The sequence below is a fragment of the Quercus robur genome, chromosome 2, assembly GCF_932294415.1.
Source record: "Quercus robur chromosome 2, dhQueRobu3.1, whole genome shotgun sequence".
Taxonomy (NCBI): domain Eukaryota; kingdom Viridiplantae; phylum Streptophyta; class Magnoliopsida; order Fagales; family Fagaceae; genus Quercus; species Quercus robur.
The window spans coordinates 61,958,148-61,977,148 of NC_065535.1; the positions used below are offsets into that span (position 1 = coordinate 61,958,148).

The window sequence follows — 19,001 nt, forward strand, 5'->3', positions numbered from 1 at the left end:
TCACTTTATTTACATCACATTTTTGAGATCCACCACTCATTTTGAATAAAATTGAGTTATCTTTGTGTTAATCCAAGATGTGTTTTGATCAAACAATTGGATTTTTGGTCAAAGTTGGTCAAAGTTTTGTTAAACTTGACCAACCCTTTTTTTTGCCATGAAACTCTTGGGTTGGCTCTAATATTACCAGAAAAGAAGCCTACTTAAAACTAATTGATATCACCATTAATTCAGTAGTTTTAAAAGACTAGTTTAAAGACTCCAAAAAACAAAAGAATAATTCTAATAAGGGACAAGCCTAATTGCACATCTAATTTCACAACATGATGAGATGTACAATTATGAGTGGTGGATACTTTCTTTCTACTCTTATTTACATGGACCACCACTTTTGATTGATCTCTTATAGTAACACAAATTAGCAAGTTGGGAACTTTGGTGTAATAGATTAGAGATGTGTTTGCAATAATATTGTTAAAAAAAAATATAGACTAGTGTGTTATAAGCGGAATATTTTTATACTAAATAGTAATTTATAGTAATAATTTTGAAGTAATTAATGTCAGGGGCGAAAAAGCCTTCCTTCCGACAAATGAAATTTATGTTGGGTTAGGGGCTTAGATTGAAACTCGACGATGGGCTTGAAACATGGCCCAAAGGCTATCAGTGAAGATTTGGAGAATTCGCCTTATTTTATGCCTTGGGCCTAGGATAGGACTAACAAAGTTTATGAGATGGCCCAATAAACACTCCCTACAGCAAACACGTCAGCACAATAAAAAGCATACAAATAATTTAGCAATAAATATTCCAGCGGTAAAATAAAACAAAGTAGAATGAACTTCCAGCCATTAATTATTTTACAGATTAAGGAAAGTATCTGCATCTTCAAAATCATCATCCACTGGTTCTGGAGAAGAGTCCTCTAATACAATAACATGAGGGAAAAATTCTATAGTATCAATTACATCATAACCTTCAATAGTAAATGAATAAACAAATATCATGGGTTCCATTATAACGAATAATGAGGAAACTTAGTGTGAGATGAAGGGAAAGAGAGATTCCAGCTAGCGCAGTAAGATCATTATGATGCTAAGGTATGCTCATTGATATAGTATATGTAATGAATAGTCAGGGTCATTTTTGGATAGTATGAGTAGTGAGAGAGGGTGCTTAGTAAAGCTGGTGGGGCTTTTTGCTAGGGATGAATAAGAGCTTATAAGTAGGGGTGTGAGGGATATTTATAAGCTAGGGGCTGAAGAACTTAGTTTCTAAGTTTGAAACTAAGAACTCAGAGACTCAGGACCTCACTAAGAGTTTAAAGAAGATTAGAGAGGGAGAAAACAAAGAAGTTTTTAGGAGAGTTCTTCTTTATTAGTGTATCTATTGGTTTGTGTTGAAATATTAGTGGAGAGTTCCATTTATAGTTGAGTTTGAGGGGGTAATTAGCAAATAATCTTTGCTAAATCATCCTCAATCTTCAGAAAGTCCTTAGAGAATCGTTCCTAGGATTTGGCCAAGAGTGGTGAGTTCGGTTTTAGAATGTTCTTTGCTGTTTTGGGTAATGGCAGCTGGAGTTCTGACTTAGCATTAAATGTTGATTATCTTCAGCTGATGGGATTAGAGCATGTATTAGGCTAATGATCTTGGTTTTGCTGCTACTAGAATCAAAGCTCCCTAGGGCAGATTGCATCACCCCAAGCTAGGTGTCAATCTTGGAGCCCTTTGCTGGGAACTCTGCTGGAGATCTCTTTGGTGCCCTTTAAACCACATTTCCCTAAGTTTCCTCATTTGGATTTATGTGTTTGGTCCATGAACTAGAAAGTACACGTTTTTGGCATGATAATGAGCTGTTTTCAAGTTATTCCAGAAGCTTTCATGGTTTGGTTATAGCTGCCTTTAGTCCTTGACCGAATGGGTTAGAGAAGAAAGGGAAGATAGTTGGCTAAAGCTTCCCAGCTTTATGTCATGTCATCTTAGTTTTGTGTCACATGAGAAATGATGAAAATTAACTTGGTAAGGAAGGGTTTAACCCCTGCTAGACACATGTCCTCTTTTGATCTGATTTGACAAGCTGGAACTGATGGTAATGGGCCTCAACTATCAGGTTATGTTGAAACTTGACTTGACAACTCACGTGAGCTTCAGCTACTGAGATTTGCATATGAGCTGAGTTGGCTCAGCTAGGCCTTGTAGTTGAGCTTCTTTGGACTTGACATACATAGGCTTTTGTAATTAGTTGATTATGGAAAAAATAAGCATAATTCCCATAAATTTTGTAAAAGAAGTATTTTTGAGGGATGAGTAATTTATATTTCCCATGAATTAGGGACTTCAGTATATGAAAATATGTTTTTGCCAAGAATACTTTTGGGCTTTGTAAATATGTGCCAAAATAATATTGGGTTTTATATGTAATTATTTTTGCCAAAATAGTATTTGGGCTTTTATAAATAGGTGCCAAAGTATTATTGGGCTTTATGAGTAGTTGCCAAAATAATATTTGAGCTTTGTAAATATGTGCCAAAATATTGTCGTGTAGCAACGGACTTAATAAGAGATGCCGTATAGCAACGGGTTTTAGAGATGCCTTGTAGCAACAGGTTTTTAGAGTGCCGTGTAGTAACAGGTTTTAGAGATACCGTGTAACAACGGGCTTTTAGAGTGTCGTGTAGCAACGGATTTTAGGGTGTCGTGTAGCAACAGGCTTTAGGAGTGCCGTGTAGTAATGGGTTTTGTAAGAGGGTTTTGTTAGGCTTTTTGGGTTTTGCCCACAAGGTAAATGAGTTTGGGCCTTTTGTGAAGATAGTTTAACTTTGTGGCCCAATTTTGGTAGTAGCGTGATAAGTATTTTTGTGAAAATCCAAGTTGGATAATATGTGGGATATAATGGGTAATATTTGTGGGAGAGCCCAAGATAATTTATAAGGCTTATATGGAAAATATTTATGGGAGCCCAAGTTGGGTAATAATATGGAGAATATTTTGAGTAGTATGTAGGAAGTATGTAGGGAATATTTATGTGGGCCCAAAATAGTTTATGGACTTGTATGGGTATTTCTTAGTGAGTGGGCTAATAAGATTAGGGCCCTTAGAAACACAATAACAATTAACAAGTGCCAATTGAGCTACCATTTATGGTTAGACCATTAAAAATATTAGTAAGAAAAAATAAAGAATAAATAACAGCAATTAAAAAAAAAAAAAAAGAATCATGGAGCTGAACCTATATGGTAAGATTATGATTGTCTGAAGCTCCTTTTGTGAATAGAAAAGAAGAAAAATTTTCGGCCTAGGCAGTGTAGAATCTCAACAACCAAGTTAGGACTTTGAATTTAATCTCATCTTGGATTAGTGAATAGCAATTTGTTCCTATGTAGCCCAACAGCCCACAGCCTGAGAGGAAACAAAGATGGTTCCTCAATGGGGCTTTGCTAGTAGGACAGCTGGGCTTATCCTAGACTTGCAAATTTTTTGGGTTAGGGGTTGTGCTAGGACTAGAGAGAGTGTAGAACTATGGGCTCTAAACTATTGGGTCTTTATCTAAAGTTGAAAACTCCATTGTGCGAATCAAAATGACCAAATTTTCAACCAAATCTTAAAAAGTAGTGGCCCATTTAGTTTCTCGATAACATCCTTCAGCCTTCTCTACTCTTGAAGGAGCAGTGTTCAAATATGAAATATCTGATTCAATTAATTATAATTTTCGAGAAGAACATCGTAATTTACAAGCTTTTTGGCTGACACCAAACCAATAAGAAATCCTTTGGCTTTCGGCGATTGTCAATCATAATCACATCTTTTCAGCTAGCTTTAATAAAATATTCTTTTTCTCCTTCTTTTATGTTCAAACTGCAGATATGAGCAATGATGAAGCTAGGATTTTTTTTTTTTTTTTTTTTTTTTTTTTTGCTGAATAAGCTAGGATTTGATTTAGGGGGAGATGCAAAATTTATAAGCATGTTAATGTTAGGGTTTTAGACCCCAACTAAGTCCGATTTTATCCAATCTTAGCCAACTAATTATTAAGATTAATTATGCAATAGACCTGATTTAAACAAATATCAAACATTCACAAATCATATAAACACTAGAATGATGACTTAGGAAAATTTTTGAAACTGTGGTTTTAAAGTAAAAAACCTAGGAATGGTTTAACCTAAACAATCCTCCAAGTAACATTTCACTAATAGAATAGAAATTTATATAATATATTTAACCTTAAATCTACTACTACCTTATGTAGTACATACTCACATGACCACACGCAATTTCAAATCCACGGGCTCTTTTATTGTGAAACTGTTGCACACAAACTCTCCAATTTGTGACTTTGAGATCTCCATTCAAAGATTTAGATCATCAACTATGGTTGACTTGATGCAACAACATTACTTTATAATTGGATTTTTTGTTTGCACAAGGTTTCCCGCTATAGCTCCAAAAGGGTGTGAAAAATCTCTAAATCTGTGTACAAAACACTACCCTCTTGAATATTAAAAACATGCTCTAGGATTTTCATTTAAATATCTGTAAAGTCCATCAAAATCCTAGATCCAATGGCTGAGAAAGAAAGTGAAATTTAGATTTGCATGAATAAAAGTGAAATTTAGATTTGCATGAATCTCAATTAGTTGAGATAAGTGATTCTTTTCTGTACTTATCTTTTCCTGATTTCTTGAGTTTTCAACTGTGTTGAACTTCATTTGTCTTGTCTAATTGGACATTTCTAGACTAAACAACTAGACAAACTAAGTTCTAAGTGTTACTATAGAAGTGAAAATTTTGCAACCAATCAAAAAGCGCCACATGCTACTTAGTGGGTTCCACTATCATTATTTAGAGACCAATGGAAATCTTCAAAGTGTTTCTAAATAAAAAATTACAAAGAATAGTTAAGGGTTAATCGCATGTCTTCACTTGTTAATTTAAATGACATAAACAGTCAAATTAAATACTGTCATGTGTTATTTTAAATTAGAACACTTTGACTAATCAAATAATGCCACGTATCCCTTGGAGAACAAGCCAATCACGTGTGATCATACCTCTCCAAGACTCATATAATTAAAGACCCTTCTTAGCCTCATGGGGGGATTCGGAAACATTTAGAAATCTTGAAGCTATGCTAGAATTAAGCTCCAAAGCCTCCAAGAACATCAAGAACTTTAACCTTTGAATATGAAGAACATTCGAAGCAAAAGCATTCAAGTCATCCTTCTAGATCTCAAAATTCATTGGAATCAAGCTCAAAAGCCTCCATAAACATCGAGAAACTACAAATTAGTGAAGCTTTGCGAATCCAAACCTCCAAAACCCCAAAGAACTTTCACTACATATCTTTGAAGATGAAAGACATTCATCCAACTCATTCTTCCAAGTCTCAAAGTTCTATTGGAATTAAGCTTCAAAGCCTCCAAAAACTTCAAAGCCTATGATCCATTGAAGCTTCATCAGATTCAAGCTCTAAAGCTCCGAAAAACTTCCACCACAGATCTTCGAAGATTAAGAAAATTCGAAGAACCCACAAAAAACATGAAGAACGCGAAGCACAAGAAATCTCTAATGAGCAAATAGCCAGAGATTCATCGCAATTTCATTCCAAAGATCTTTCAATCCACTTTCCAATCCAAGTGGAGGACGTCTTGTGTTCAAGTCTAGACTACATCGGCGCAATACTTGAATTGAAGACTTTTCTAAGGAGATCGAATCAAAGGATTATTCTATTGTATTAGAATCTAGATATAGAGAATTGTACTTACGAATTCATCAATACAAATTTACACTTGTGAAACATTGTCAATTGTTTGATTTCCAAATTTAAGATTTTGTGTTTCCAATTACAATTTGTTCATGGTTGCCAGCCTGAAAATATAGACTTTACAAAACACAGACACATGCATACAATACAAGTAGTTGAGACCAATTTAAATAATAAAAGCCAATTATGTGAATATTGAAAAATATTTTAATGTAAGAAATTTCTAAAAAATAGCATATTTATTATATAGCATGCATCTATTAGACTTTTTTTTAATATATTTTTTGCACATGAATAAGTCATTTACTTCTTTAAATTCCAAATTTTCACTTATGATTCACATCAAAAGATTTTTAGCAATTAGGCAAACCTTAAGTATAGCTCATGTGAATAATGATATTTTGGTTAAAAATCATAAATGATCAAAATTTAATATTTTTAAAACTATACTATGAACATATATCTCTTAAAGCTTCATTTTTATTATGCCATGTCATTTTTAATTATTTATTTTTTTTAGGCTACAAAAATGATATGACATCATTTGATTGGACAAACTAAATAAGCATAACAAGTTTATGTGGCATTGCACGAAAAATTTAGACAAAAGAGCTGTTGATGCAAATAGAATAGAATTTCAGAGTGTAAAAAATTCAAACACTCCTAAACTTTAGGGGCACAATTTGCAATTTAACTAAAAATTTATATATAATGAACAATTATTATACTTAATTATTAGGACTCTAAATGATGAATTGGTCTTAACAATGTTTAATATTGTACTATAGATATAAATATAAAAAGAAGATATTTGTCAAAGTTTCATATTTTAAGATAGTTGCTTGAACTTTAAAGTGATTGACTCCATTGAAGGATGAACTAGGAGGGGCGTGCATTTTACTCATTTTGATTAAGAATGGCATAAATTAAACCTTTACTTATTTTTCTTTTCTTTTGGATAACAAGCTAAGAATATAATACATATATATAAGTCCTGGTTGTGGAAGAATTGCACAACTCGTCGTCAATGAGTGTTTCGTGCCGCCCATACACGTGGGGCCCACGCGATCAATGGCCAATAACCAAACGAGAAGAATTTTAAAAAAGAAGCAAGAAGTTTGATTTTTGTGAGCCAAAACTAAAATACGGGATAAAGTAAAACTTGTCACAATCAATATAGTATTTTTTATGCTGTAATTTTAGTCGATACGGCTAATATTCTTTAATAGAGTTATAGATTTAATGATACACTATTTCAAGAAGAAAAATTAATATAATTATAGATTTAATTTAATTTAAAAAAATATATTATATATATATATATATATATTTTTTTTTTCTATTATATTACAAGGCAATTAATGACTCACTTGATTTCACATTCACATGATTTTTTAGATAAAAATTTCACAACATATCGAAATGATTCGAACATGAATAATAAATATCGGACAATGAAAAATACTATAATTACAAAATTTTTTTAAACCATGGCTAATATAATGAATATTTTTTTTTTTTACTGATAATAATTAAAAAAATAATTTCAATAGTAAATTTAAATGAGGATAATAAATAATTGTCGCTTCAACCATTTTTAATCCTAATAAGTTAGTTATGAGATGTGGATTCAAATCCTCTTGTGAGCATCTTCTAGACTAGGCACTCAATAGCATGAGTAAAAAAATGTTTTAAAAAAATTAAAATAAAGAGACAAGTAACCCACCACAAAAATACTATAAAAAAAAGAAAAAGAAAAGGAAAGCCTGGGCGTTCAAGACCACAAAAGAAAAGATGCAAAGATTCTATTGAAAGGTGGACGTGTAACACTCCTCACCATGAGATGAAAATGGAATGTGTAACAAAGACGACGTGGCACTTAGTAAAGAAAACATATCCATCCCTAAAATAAAGTTGATAAATCCCCAGGGTGCCCCCACCACGTGTCCTCCAAGGTGGGGCCCAAAAACAGTGAAGCAAAATCAAACAGAGCAGCGCAGCACCACTTATCTGAAAAACTTGAGTCACAAAGGTAAAAATCAAAAACCGTGGCGCAAAGAGAGCCACGTCAGCCGCAACTACCAGAAGGCCAATGACGGCCCACCATTTGATCTGACTCTCTCTCTCTCTCTCTCTCTCCTGAGATATTTTTCCCGGTTTTCGCGGCTCTGATTTAATCCTCCCAATATTCCAAAGCCTCGTTTTTATTTATTTATTTCATTTCAGATATTTTGATTTTCTAGATAGAGGTGCTAGCTAGATTTTAGTAGTATAAACTCTTTTTCTTTGCTCTCGCTTTGTTCACTTTGCTTTATTTCTTGCTTGCTTGCTTGCTTCTTCACATTGCTATAGTCTTGTTGGTAGTGTGTTATTTTTTGTTTGTAGAGAAATTAGGGTTTTGTTTGTATGAGGATGGGTGAAGAAGAAGTGGTGGTGAGTGGTGAGGAAGAGGTGGAGATGGAGATGGAGATGGAGTCGGAGGAGAGGCGAAGAAATGAGGTGGCGCCTCCCAGGGTGGCGCTGAGGATTCTGCTGGTCGAAGCAGACGATTCTACTCGACAAATTATCGCCGCGCTCCTCCGCAAATGCAGTTACAAAGGTCACTTTTTGCACTCTCGCCGATTTCGTTTTCTTTTTTTCATTTTCTTTCACCAGCAAAAAAATAAAAAAAATTATGTTCAAAGTTTCTTCTTTTTTTTTTTTTCGTGACAGTTTCTGTCAAATTTAACTAAAAAGAAAATATTTTTGAACAGACAAAACTTTTGATTTTGTTTTTTGTTTGTTTGTTTGTTTACCAATAAATTAGGGAGCTAGACATTGTTTTGTTATTGAAGTTTAGCGACACAACTGCACCATAATTATGAAGATTTGAAGAGGCTAGATAATTAGATGGTTAGGGTTTATTGTGCTTAACTGATGGCTTAGTGACTAGTAATGATTAAGGATTAAGTGAGTTTCTTTGCTGTTCGGAAAGTAATCCCGCCACTTTGAGATGCTTAGCGCGTTAGCTTATTTGCTTAATGTACAGTTAGCGTTCGCGTTCAGCGCGCTTAGTAAACTTACATGCACATTTTGTGGTATATATCTTATTGTACCTAAGTGAATGGTGTCATAGCAATGTGGGGTTTGCAAATAAACACATATATGATCGATCATCTTAAATTGAAGTATGGATAGGTAGATCAGATACTGTCTTGACCCCCTTTACAAAAATTGGCTTTTGTTCATCAACTGGGTTTAATTTACTTGGAATTCAGACAATTTGCTTCAGCTTATTGCAGTTCGTCTTTATTTTGTATGCTTATCATCTAGTAAAGTTTGTTGAAGATATGAGATCTTCACTTTCAACAGATATCAGTTTTGAAACTTAACATAAACTGCATTTTTTTCAAACAGTTGCTGCAGTTTCTGATGGATTAAAGGCATGGGAGACGTTAAAGGGGAGACCCCATAACATAGATCTTGTATTAACCGAAGTGGAGCTTCCATCAATATCCGGATTTGCACTTCTTACTTTAATCATGGAGCATGACGTTTGCAAAAACATTCCTGTTATAAGTATGTTAGAATGACTAGACTTTTGCTCCATTTTATTATCTTCATTTTGAATCATGTATGAAGCTAAATTTATTGACATCTATTCTCATGGTAATACAGTGATGTCTTCGAATGATTCAATTAGCATGGTATTGAAATGCATGTTAAAAGGTGCAGCTGACTTTCTCATAAAGCCTGTCCGGAAGAATGAGCTAAGGAACCTTTGGCAGCATGTATGGAGAAGGCAAACTGTATGTTTCTACATTTTTTACTTTGCTTAATATTTTTGGATTCATTCTGTTTCTTTGTTTTATTGTGGCATACAAATCAACTTATAAATTATATTTTTTTTATTAATTCCTTTACAGCTGACTGGTGGTGGATATGTTTGTCAAAAAATTGAAGCCTCTTCTGAAAATAATGCGGCAAGCAATCATTCAAGTGATTGTTATGTTTATACACAGAAAAATATCGAATGCAGTGAGAAAGGGAGTGATACCCAAGTAAGCACCTTTTCGTGTTGTAGTCATTCTTAAAAAAAATTAATAATAATAATAATAAAGCATTGTAATATGTATGCTGTGCATTGTGAGGGAAGTATTGTTTTCAGTTAATAAACATACACATTTATGTTGGCATTTAGAACTTTTCGGATGTCAGCCTCCTTTGAGCGTGTTACAACTAAAGAACATATTAAGAATCACCATTCCGACTAGCTAACCATCAACTGTTTTCCCCCTTTCCTTTTGTTTGTAAACTCCCACAGATTGTACAGTTGACATGAAAATAAATAAGTTGTTAGAATAGAGTATCCAGGATCCATGGAACAAGCATATGTAAGGCCACTTGTAGCTTGGGAAAAGTTTCTTTTTCCATAGTAGGTTGGCTTCAGGAAGTTTTACATAGAGACTGCATGTTTTGCCGCCTCTTGTGCAGAGCTCTTGTACAACACCTTACTTGGAAGCTGAGAGTGCATACATGCAAAATATGCAGGGTCTTTCACAGATGAAATGTGGGAGTACGTCAAATTTGAGCAATAGTCATATGGACAAGCATGGAGGGTGTGCTAAGCTGGATAATGAATCGATTACGCCTGAGAGTGAAAATGAAGGTCTGTCATATTATCTTGTTTTCCTGTCTTCCTTTTTCAACATTAATATATATATATATATATATATATATAGAATTAATATTAACAATGGGGAAATCTGACAAGCTATTTACTGCAGAAACATCAAATAGATTGGGGTCAGAGGTTGCGCCCTTTGGAGAAGCTGATGACTCAACTGCATTGAGATTGAAGGAAAATGCTTGTGCTAAACCAATGAGTCAAAATGAGGGTGCGCCAGCAGAAAGTAACAGAGGCAATGCTAATATTGCTAGTGAGATTCATGGCTGCGATGATGAACTGTTTGAACCTTCTAGCGGAGCTATTGACTTGATTGGCACATTTGATAATCACAATAAGTGCACTGCTGGGAACTCTAGTTATACTGATGGAGGCACAAGTAAGTTAGAATTTGATCCACATTTGGAGCTTTCTTTGAGAAGAACTTGCATGAGTACTTCAAATTATCAAGGTACTGATGGAAGGCATATGCTGAATCACTCTAATGGGTCTGCGTTTTCATGGTGAGTTACCGAGGTCAAGGAAAAATTTAAGATAGAGTTGATTTTCTTTCTTAAAGGTTAATTGAGAGGAAAGAAAGCCCAATTATCTTCTATTTTTCTTTCTTTTCTATTTTTTTTAACAAAAAATATTTTGTTTCTTTTTGGTTAAAATACTTTTCTTTTACTTATAATTATGAATTTATGATAATGTTCACCAAAATTATAGATTAGTTGTTGGTGTTGTGGTTATGGCAATAGCAATGGAGGTGATGATAGAGGTGGTTGTGATAGTGTGGAGTAGTAGGTGGTTATGGCAATATCCTATCTAGGATTGTTGAAAGGATATTCAAGATCAGGTGATAAGGTTGAATATTAGATTTTAAGATTTTACAAACTCTTATAATCAGCTACTAAGCTACTAATAATATAAATATTTCATAAATTTTTAAGATCTCAGACTAAAAGTCTAAAAAATGCTTAAAAATAGTAAGTTTAGCACGTAACATTATGTTTCAAACTAATGAGCTATACACTGTCAAAGTTTCATCATTGAATTTCTGATCAAACCAATTATTCTTTCTGCAGGTATAATAGTAGTAAGATGCTGCAACCCCTTCTCCCAATACTGTCCAGCAATTGTACCAAAGCCAAGGAGGATGCAAGTGAAACCCATGAACTGTCATCCAATCAACTCTCTGGACATACCAATGGTACTTTTCCTCAGCATGATGCTACATTGAGTAATAGTCAGGAAAATATCACGAGTTTGCTCATTGGTCAATCTGGACAAGCTGAGCTACAGTTTCCAAGTCATCAGCTTGGGATGATTCCTGTACCAGGGGTAAGGTATGATAAGATATGTGCTGGCTATGGGCATTTGTTTCCATCCATGCTTCATACTCAACCTGGTCTACCCCCTGTGTGGAGTCCCAAATCGACCTGCCAGCAAGATCAGTCTCCCCTCATTTCAAGTACTTCGGCTCAATCGAATCCTGAAATTCACAGCTCAGAAATTCACAGCTCAGAACAAGGTTATCACCGCTCAAATGAGACTGCCAACAATTCCATTCACCAAGCTGACCAAGCTGAGCATGAGGAGAATGATTTGGAGCCTGTGGAGGAAAATAGACTTGGTTCTTCCACTGCTGGTCAGACAACTACTAGTATTTTATGCAATGGTGCTGTAGATCATATTAATGGTGTTGCATATGGGAACAGCTCCACTAGGAGGGATGATAATGCCACTGCCCCTGAGAGTTTGAGCGAAAGCGGTCACTTTATTCATGATGGATCTAGAGGACTGGACTCTTCTCGCTCTAGCCAGAGAGAAGCAGCTCTCACAAAGTTCCGACTGAAGCGAAAAGATCGGTGCTATGAGAAAAAGGTACTAACTTCTTTCTATATTTGATTCATCTGATGTTGGATTCATGATCTCCTATATTCCAGTTTTATGCAGAAATTGATGTCTGCTCCAATGCAGCTATGTGTTTGCTTTCTCCATCCAGAATACATGCTGCTACCCCAATTCCTTTTCTGTTCTATGCATAGTCATGAATGTATTCTTCTAACAGTTATGGCCGTGATTCTTGATCCTGTATTAAGCTGCATTAGTGGTTTCAGCTAGCTTTGAAGCTCCAATTAAGTCCTTACACAGATCCCATGAACCTAGTTTCAGAGACCCATCATGGCTCATCTGCTAAGAATGATGCACACACTCTTAGTTGCTTGTGTTGAAAATACTAAAATCACACACTAACTTGAATTTAATTTAAATCTTCTTGCTCAGGTTCGATATCACAGCAGGAAAAGACTGGCAGAGCAACGTCCTCGAGTGAAAGGACAGTTTGTACGTCAGGTGCAAACTGACCCTCTGGTTGGTAATGTTGATTGTTGAGGGTGGTTTATGAAATTCATTGATGCCTGGCTTTGTTGTTGCCTGTCAACATGGGTTTCTCACAGTTTGCCAGTGGATATTGATTATTGCTGCTAAAAAGAGTTCAGTGTCTGGCGTGGTATCTTGTATATCTTGCAGAAGCTAAACAGGAGTCTCTTTAGTGTTCATAGGGTTTTGACTATAATTTTGGCGTGAACTGAAGAAGGTAGTTTTTGTAATTAGGTAGTGGGGTTCCCAGAGTTTTTGCTTTCAACTATTGTTAATATTTTCTCATGCCTACCGGATAGCAGTGTAGAGAAGACTTGTACGATAATTTGCATTAACAGGTTGGACAAAAGTTGATATTCTAAGAGTTATAGCGAAGTTTGCTATAATATGATACTTGGCTTCCATCTTCTCAGACGCTAACAGAAGGTTATTTTTTTGGTCCATTGTTGCATCGAGGACCTGCTTGGTCGCCCATCTTAAAAATATGTTTGGTGTTCTAAATACAAAAGGTAGTGGGTTGCATTTAAAAAATCTTGTTTGGCTAGGTGTTTTTCAACTGATGAAGTAAATTATTGGTTCTTAAAGTTCGAGGTTTTCATTTTGGCCCCTTAAGTTTCAAAATTTTGATTTTAGCCTTTCATATTTGATTCCATTTTTTTATTGGCCCTACTATTCATTTTTGTTGGTAATCTAATCGTTAAACGCCTTTCATGTTTAACCATTTCATGAAATACTAGCTCTAAAATTTGGTAGATTTCATGTATTTTGAGTTGGATATTCAATTTGCTAACACTATATCCTTTTTAAGTGCATCTAGGTAACTGGTGTAATACAATTTATTGTTTTGAGTGTATATCAAATATCTTAGTACCCTAACTATTTCATTCTAGTGGCCTACCCCTTGGTTACTTATGTACCTACTACTTAGCTTGTTGACATAGTAAGGGCATCCCCAGCAGAATCTTCAAATTTTTGTATAATTTGGAGAATGAACAGTGATTTTTGCCTTTTAGTTATTCACTTTTTTAAATACACTACCAATAGATTCTCTATCTTATTTTTTATTTCATTTAAATATTATTTCTTCATTCATTATTTATTTCTTTTTTAACTACACATCTTTCAACATTTTTTTATTCAACACCTAATTATTATAGTAGGAAAAAAACATTTGAAGAGTGAACAATAGTTTATCAAACTTGATGAGTTACTGTTCATGAGCCAAAAAAAAAATTTAGGAATAGAGAGTCCATAGGAGAGCTTTTTTTGGGTTTCACTCTCTATTATAGAGAGAATTTTGGGTTTACATAGATCATTGGAGATGCTCTAAGTTATGTCTAATCGATGTAGTTTTTTATGTACATTGGATTGACAATTATCCAAGAATACTCTAATTGAGATATACCTTTGCCATTATTTTGTGTTCAATATAGATTTACATCTACATGTGTTCTTGTAGGATTTTCATCATATGTCCTGAATTTGTTGAGTACTTAATATAGTGTGATTGAGAAAAGTTCATTAGATGTTCTTGAAATCTTCATTCTTTTTATTATATCTACAACACCTAAATCTTAATGTTAAACTTACTAGTCAACATCATTTTGGTAAATTTTTAACAATATAATTATTGCTACCTATAATGAGCATATCATCAAAATAACGGCACACAATGATATAGTCATTTGTGGTATCCTTGACGTATATACATTTGTAACATTAGTTTATTCTAAAACCATTTGACATTATTGCATTGTCAAATATTTCTTTAGAGCTTACTTTAATCCACACAGATTTAACAAGCCTACAAATTTTCTTTTCTTATCTAGGAACAATGAATCTCTCTAATTGTTCCATATAGATTTCACTATTCAATTCACCATTTAAGAATGCAATTTTGACATTCATTTGATGTATCTCTAGATTATGCAAAGCCGCAATATCCATTAAAATACAAATGGATATTATTCTTATAACTAGTGAGAAGTGTCCCTTTGCTAAAGGGATGGACTCTTTCAATAATTTCGAGACAAAATAACTTAAAGGGAAAAGGAAGTTATCGTCTCTACATTTATCATTATTGACTAGTGACATCCATCCAACATTAAATAGTGAATGACCATCTCAGCAGTTGGGATGACAAAATTAGGTATATGACTCTTCCTCCTATTTTCTTATGGCATGGTCAATTTGACAGGGATATCACCACCATTCCCCATTTTTTCCAATGGAATGGGTTCGTTCCTCCTATAAATAGCTCCCCATCTCTATGAAAATTAAAGATCATGGACAATGGAGAGACAAAGCAAAGAGAGAAAAACCAAGAAGAGAAACTACGTGATATACATCATACGAATTGTTCGGGTTGAGTGAGAGAGGGAGGCAAATCATCTTGATTTGAGTTTGAGGGTTTTTGGATTTTATATATTTGTGGTTTCCTTTGTAACAAAAACAAGTATATTGTATTGAGTTAATATTTTACCCACTACAAATGTTATTTCTTCATATTTCTGTCCCCTTTTTTTTTGGTTAATATTAAATATTCCGTATTTTTTATTCAAGAATCCAATTTTTGCTTCAAAGGTTGCTTATATAAAGGAGAACTTAGTCCTTGCAGATATGAAACGATGAGATTGTACAATACCGTCCGGGCAATGAGCCTTTGCTGCGGCTTAATTGAATCCATGGTGCTTGTCATCATTAACAAAGACAAATCAAGGGAGTTATTAAAATTGTTTTTGTATTTTTACTCTTGGGTATCATTAATCAAGTCATGGCCTATTATTCTGAATCTTATTTGCAATACATCGGATTGTCCACCATGAGAGAATTTTGTCACTAGCATTTTGTTTTATTGTTATAATGAGTCGACCAAAATGCTAATTGTCACTGTTGAACATGAATTAGGTAGTGTATGCATATATAATTGACATTATAAAACTAAAATTTGTGACAAATAAAGGGGTTTTGATGACCAGCTTCCAGGCAGCTTCGTGGAAAGGAACAAGGAGTTCGATTGTGGGTAGGCGGCACGTACATCAACTGATTATGATAATCGATTTTGTTTTAATTGAGTGAATGCTTGATGCATTGTATATGAGCTTTGATTCATCATATTATTTTAGAATTTACGGTGTGATTCAAATAATATGATGTTTGCTCTATAATGTTTATAACAGACTCTATTTCTTTGAAGCAAATCCAGATCAAATAACACAAGGGAGACATTGAAGAAGGGTGCGTCTTACATTCTCAGAAGTCAGAGGCACTAGGTTTGGGATAATTGGCCCCAGATTTGTTAAAAATTAAAAAGAAAGAACATAGAGTGATGTAAATTGTAAACTGAGAGAGAAAAAATATAAGAAATGGTAAACATGATTTGACAGGACGGTTTACATCCTTAGCAAAAAGCAAAAAGGCTATACGGCTACATTTTTATTATGATGATTTGCGTTACAAAGAACCCAATATAAGGAATATATGAATACATTAAGCACGCTTAGTTTTTTTTTTTTTTTTTTTGAGAAGGATAAGCACGCTTAGTTGATAACCCTAAAACTATAGTAATCCATGGTATTACAAAACCATGATATTCTATAAAACTATAGTTAACATATTTATGGAAATATCTTAATATATTCTAATATCTCCCTCAAACAAACTCAATGTTGAGGCTTTACAAAAATTTGAGTTTGGAAGAAAAGTCTTCAATGTAAGGAAGGTCTTCAATGCCCATTGAATTAATTATGACCCACTAAGAAACCTTTAACATCGTCTAAAAGGGAGAAGCCCGTGAAGGCTGTGATGCACATAAAAAATGCAGAATAACTCTAACACGATAGCGTAAGTAGGCACCTATCCTACATGTGTATTGTGTGGAGCATGGAGAGTGTCATTAGGATAAAACTGGAGTGAGGGCTCTGACCGCATGTGAGACACTGGGACAATGATTTTGAGAGGACTCAAATGGAGATATTAGGAGTATGGGTATAGATCGGGTCCCTATGGATATAAATTTCCAGGTGTGAGCTTTGATGTTGATAGTAGAAGTGTCGAAGGTTGATACATAACAAAGAATTTAGTCCTGACACCATGTTAAAACTAAAGAGATAAAGTAATGTAGATAGTAAATTGAGAAATAGTAGAAGTAAGATAAAATGAGAAAAAGTTAATATGATTTGGTCTCACAGCTTACATCTACAATATAAAGCCTAGACGATGATATCTTTATTATGATAAATTATGTTACAAATAACCCAATATAGGATACATGTAACAATATATTAGGCTTAATTGGTAACCTTGAAACCATAGTAACCCATGGTATTCCAAAACTATAGTAGTACATGAAATTCTATAAAATCATGATTTCCACATTTATTGAAATATCCTAAATTAATTATTCTAACAATATTCAGAATTCTTGTTCATGTCAATCATTAGAAAAGTTTTTCTTAATATTTGTACAATCACTCATGTCACAACAATAAACACCTTAAATTTATGTGTGACATTTCATTTGTCTAAGAGCAATACTAGAGATCCAAAAGTTTTCAAAACTAGATGAAGTGTTAAATTGTGATTGATATAACATCTTTTCACATGTATGAACCACTAACACCATTTTTATTAATTAGACAAAATTTTGTGGTCCCTATATTTTGACCATATTTTCAATTTGGTCCTCAATTTTTATTTCATTTTGGTCATTGTATTTTTGAACTTCTTGTCATTTTGATCCTTGTGTAAATGTTTTCTTTATGTTGTTAGATTATAAACAACCATAAAATAAATTCTAGGATCTTGAATTATCATGATTTCACAACTACACAAATTAATTATAAAGTTTACCTTGATCCATTGCTAAAATTTTCTTAAGATCAAGTTTTAGTATAAAAAACACTTAATTCTTATAGAATTGGTTTCTCTCTTTTGACCCATTTTTCTCTTTAACTATTCAGTGTATGTGATGGGGTAGTTGAATGTCTCTTTTAAAGGTAGAGAGAAGATCAAATTCTTTGTACATATAACCTCCACTTGCCCATCAAAGTTATAGTTACTTAAGAAATTTACTTCTCCATTAACCAAATGTTTTAAGGACATGTAACTTTTTATTAAACTATAACATATATGAAATTATCAAATGAGACAATTTAGTCTTACACCTTACTATCATCTAACTCAACAAAAAAAAGTCTACATGATTAACGGACTTCATAGCTAGCTTAAAATTATGTTTTCTATAAGTGAGATGACGATATAAATTGCAATGATAGCAAGTTTAAAAAATATTAGATTCAAAATAAAGTTATACAAACTTGAGGACCAAATTGAAAACATGATCAAAATACAATGACCAAAAAGGTATTTTGCATTTTTATTATTCAACCATTATACAGTATGCTATCTTAGTATATATATAATATATATATATATATATATATTTTTTTTTTTTTGGTGTCCTATATATACTATATTGTTTATCCAAAGTACAATGTCCATTAGAATAAATAAATAAAATCAAAAATTTTCTTTGTTTTCTTAGGGAACGTTTAGTCAAGCGTCCACTCAGCAAAAAGTTAAGACATTTGCACAAAAAAAAAAAAAAAAAAAAAAGAAAAAAAAGAGAGAAATGATAATTAATATAAAATTTCGAATTTTTCTTCTTTGCTCGTCGTTACTGTAATTTCAAAATTTTGTTCTTGGACCTCTTTGTTAATTTATCTCTACTCACACGCAGAGGCACACACATGAATACAAAGAACTTTTGGTTGATGACAAGTGATGAGGACACCACTACCAAACTCTAATGCTGATGCAATGGCATTTCATTGGAAGGCCAAAGTCCTATGCTGCAAGCCTGCAACAAATCATATCATGAATCTATACACGTGAGTAAAGCTAAATACATTTCTACACACATCCTGTTACGTACACACAAATTTGTGTGTAATAAAAACTTGAGCACTCATCAAAAAAAAAACTTGAGCAAAGCTAAATACACTTTTACACACATCCTGTTACGTACACACAAGTTTGTGTGTAATAAAAACTTGATTTCAGTCTGATTAATTACTTAATCCTAGTTTGAGCTCAATATTAAGCTCTTTAACTTGAGATCTAATAAAAGTATATTATTAACCCCAATTAAGCATATTATCAAGCTCATATCATTTGAATGTATGATCCCAATTCTTAATTAATTAA

At 33.5% G+C, this 19,001-nt stretch overlaps 1 protein-coding gene across 2 annotated transcripts; it reads left to right on the forward strand.

Moving 5' to 3' along the window:
* The first annotated feature begins 7,971 nt into the window (after positions 1–7,971).
* Positions 7,972–13,185, forward strand: LOC126714387 (two-component response regulator-like APRR9). 2 transcript variants are annotated; one of them, XM_050414521.1, is made up of 8 exons: positions 7,972–8,363; positions 9,161–9,322; positions 9,422–9,552; positions 9,670–9,804; positions 10,238–10,412; positions 10,531–10,933; positions 11,498–12,296; positions 12,699–13,185. In XM_050414521.1, exons 1-8 carry the CDS (start codon positions 8,171–8,173, stop codon positions 12,804–12,806), a joined length of 2,106 nt encoding a protein of 701 aa, XP_050270478.1. In that variant the 5' UTR covers positions 7,972–8,170; the 3' UTR covers positions 12,807–13,185. The 2 variants fall into 2 exon arrangements, with proteins under 2 accessions (XP_050270478.1, XP_050270479.1); XM_050414522.1 differs by having other exon boundaries at positions 10,295–10,412.
* The last annotated feature ends 5,816 nt before the right edge of the window (positions 13,186–19,001 follow it).

What these genes read in the sequence shown, in the direction of transcription:
- LOC126714387 (XM_050414521.1), top strand. Translation starts at nt 8,171, where the DNA reads ATGAGGATGGGTGAAGAAGAAGTGGTGGTGAGTGGTGAGGAAGAGGTG. An exon ending in AGAAAGGGAGTGATACCCAA is followed by an intron (nt 9,805 to 10,237) that starts GTAAGCACCTTT and finishes CCTCTTGTGCAG; the next exon opens with AGCTCTTGTACAACACCTTA. An exon ending in AATGGGTCTGCGTTTTCATG is followed by an intron (nt 10,934 to 11,497) that starts GTGAGTTACCGA and finishes TTCTTTCTGCAG; the next exon opens with GTATAATAGTAGTAAGATGC.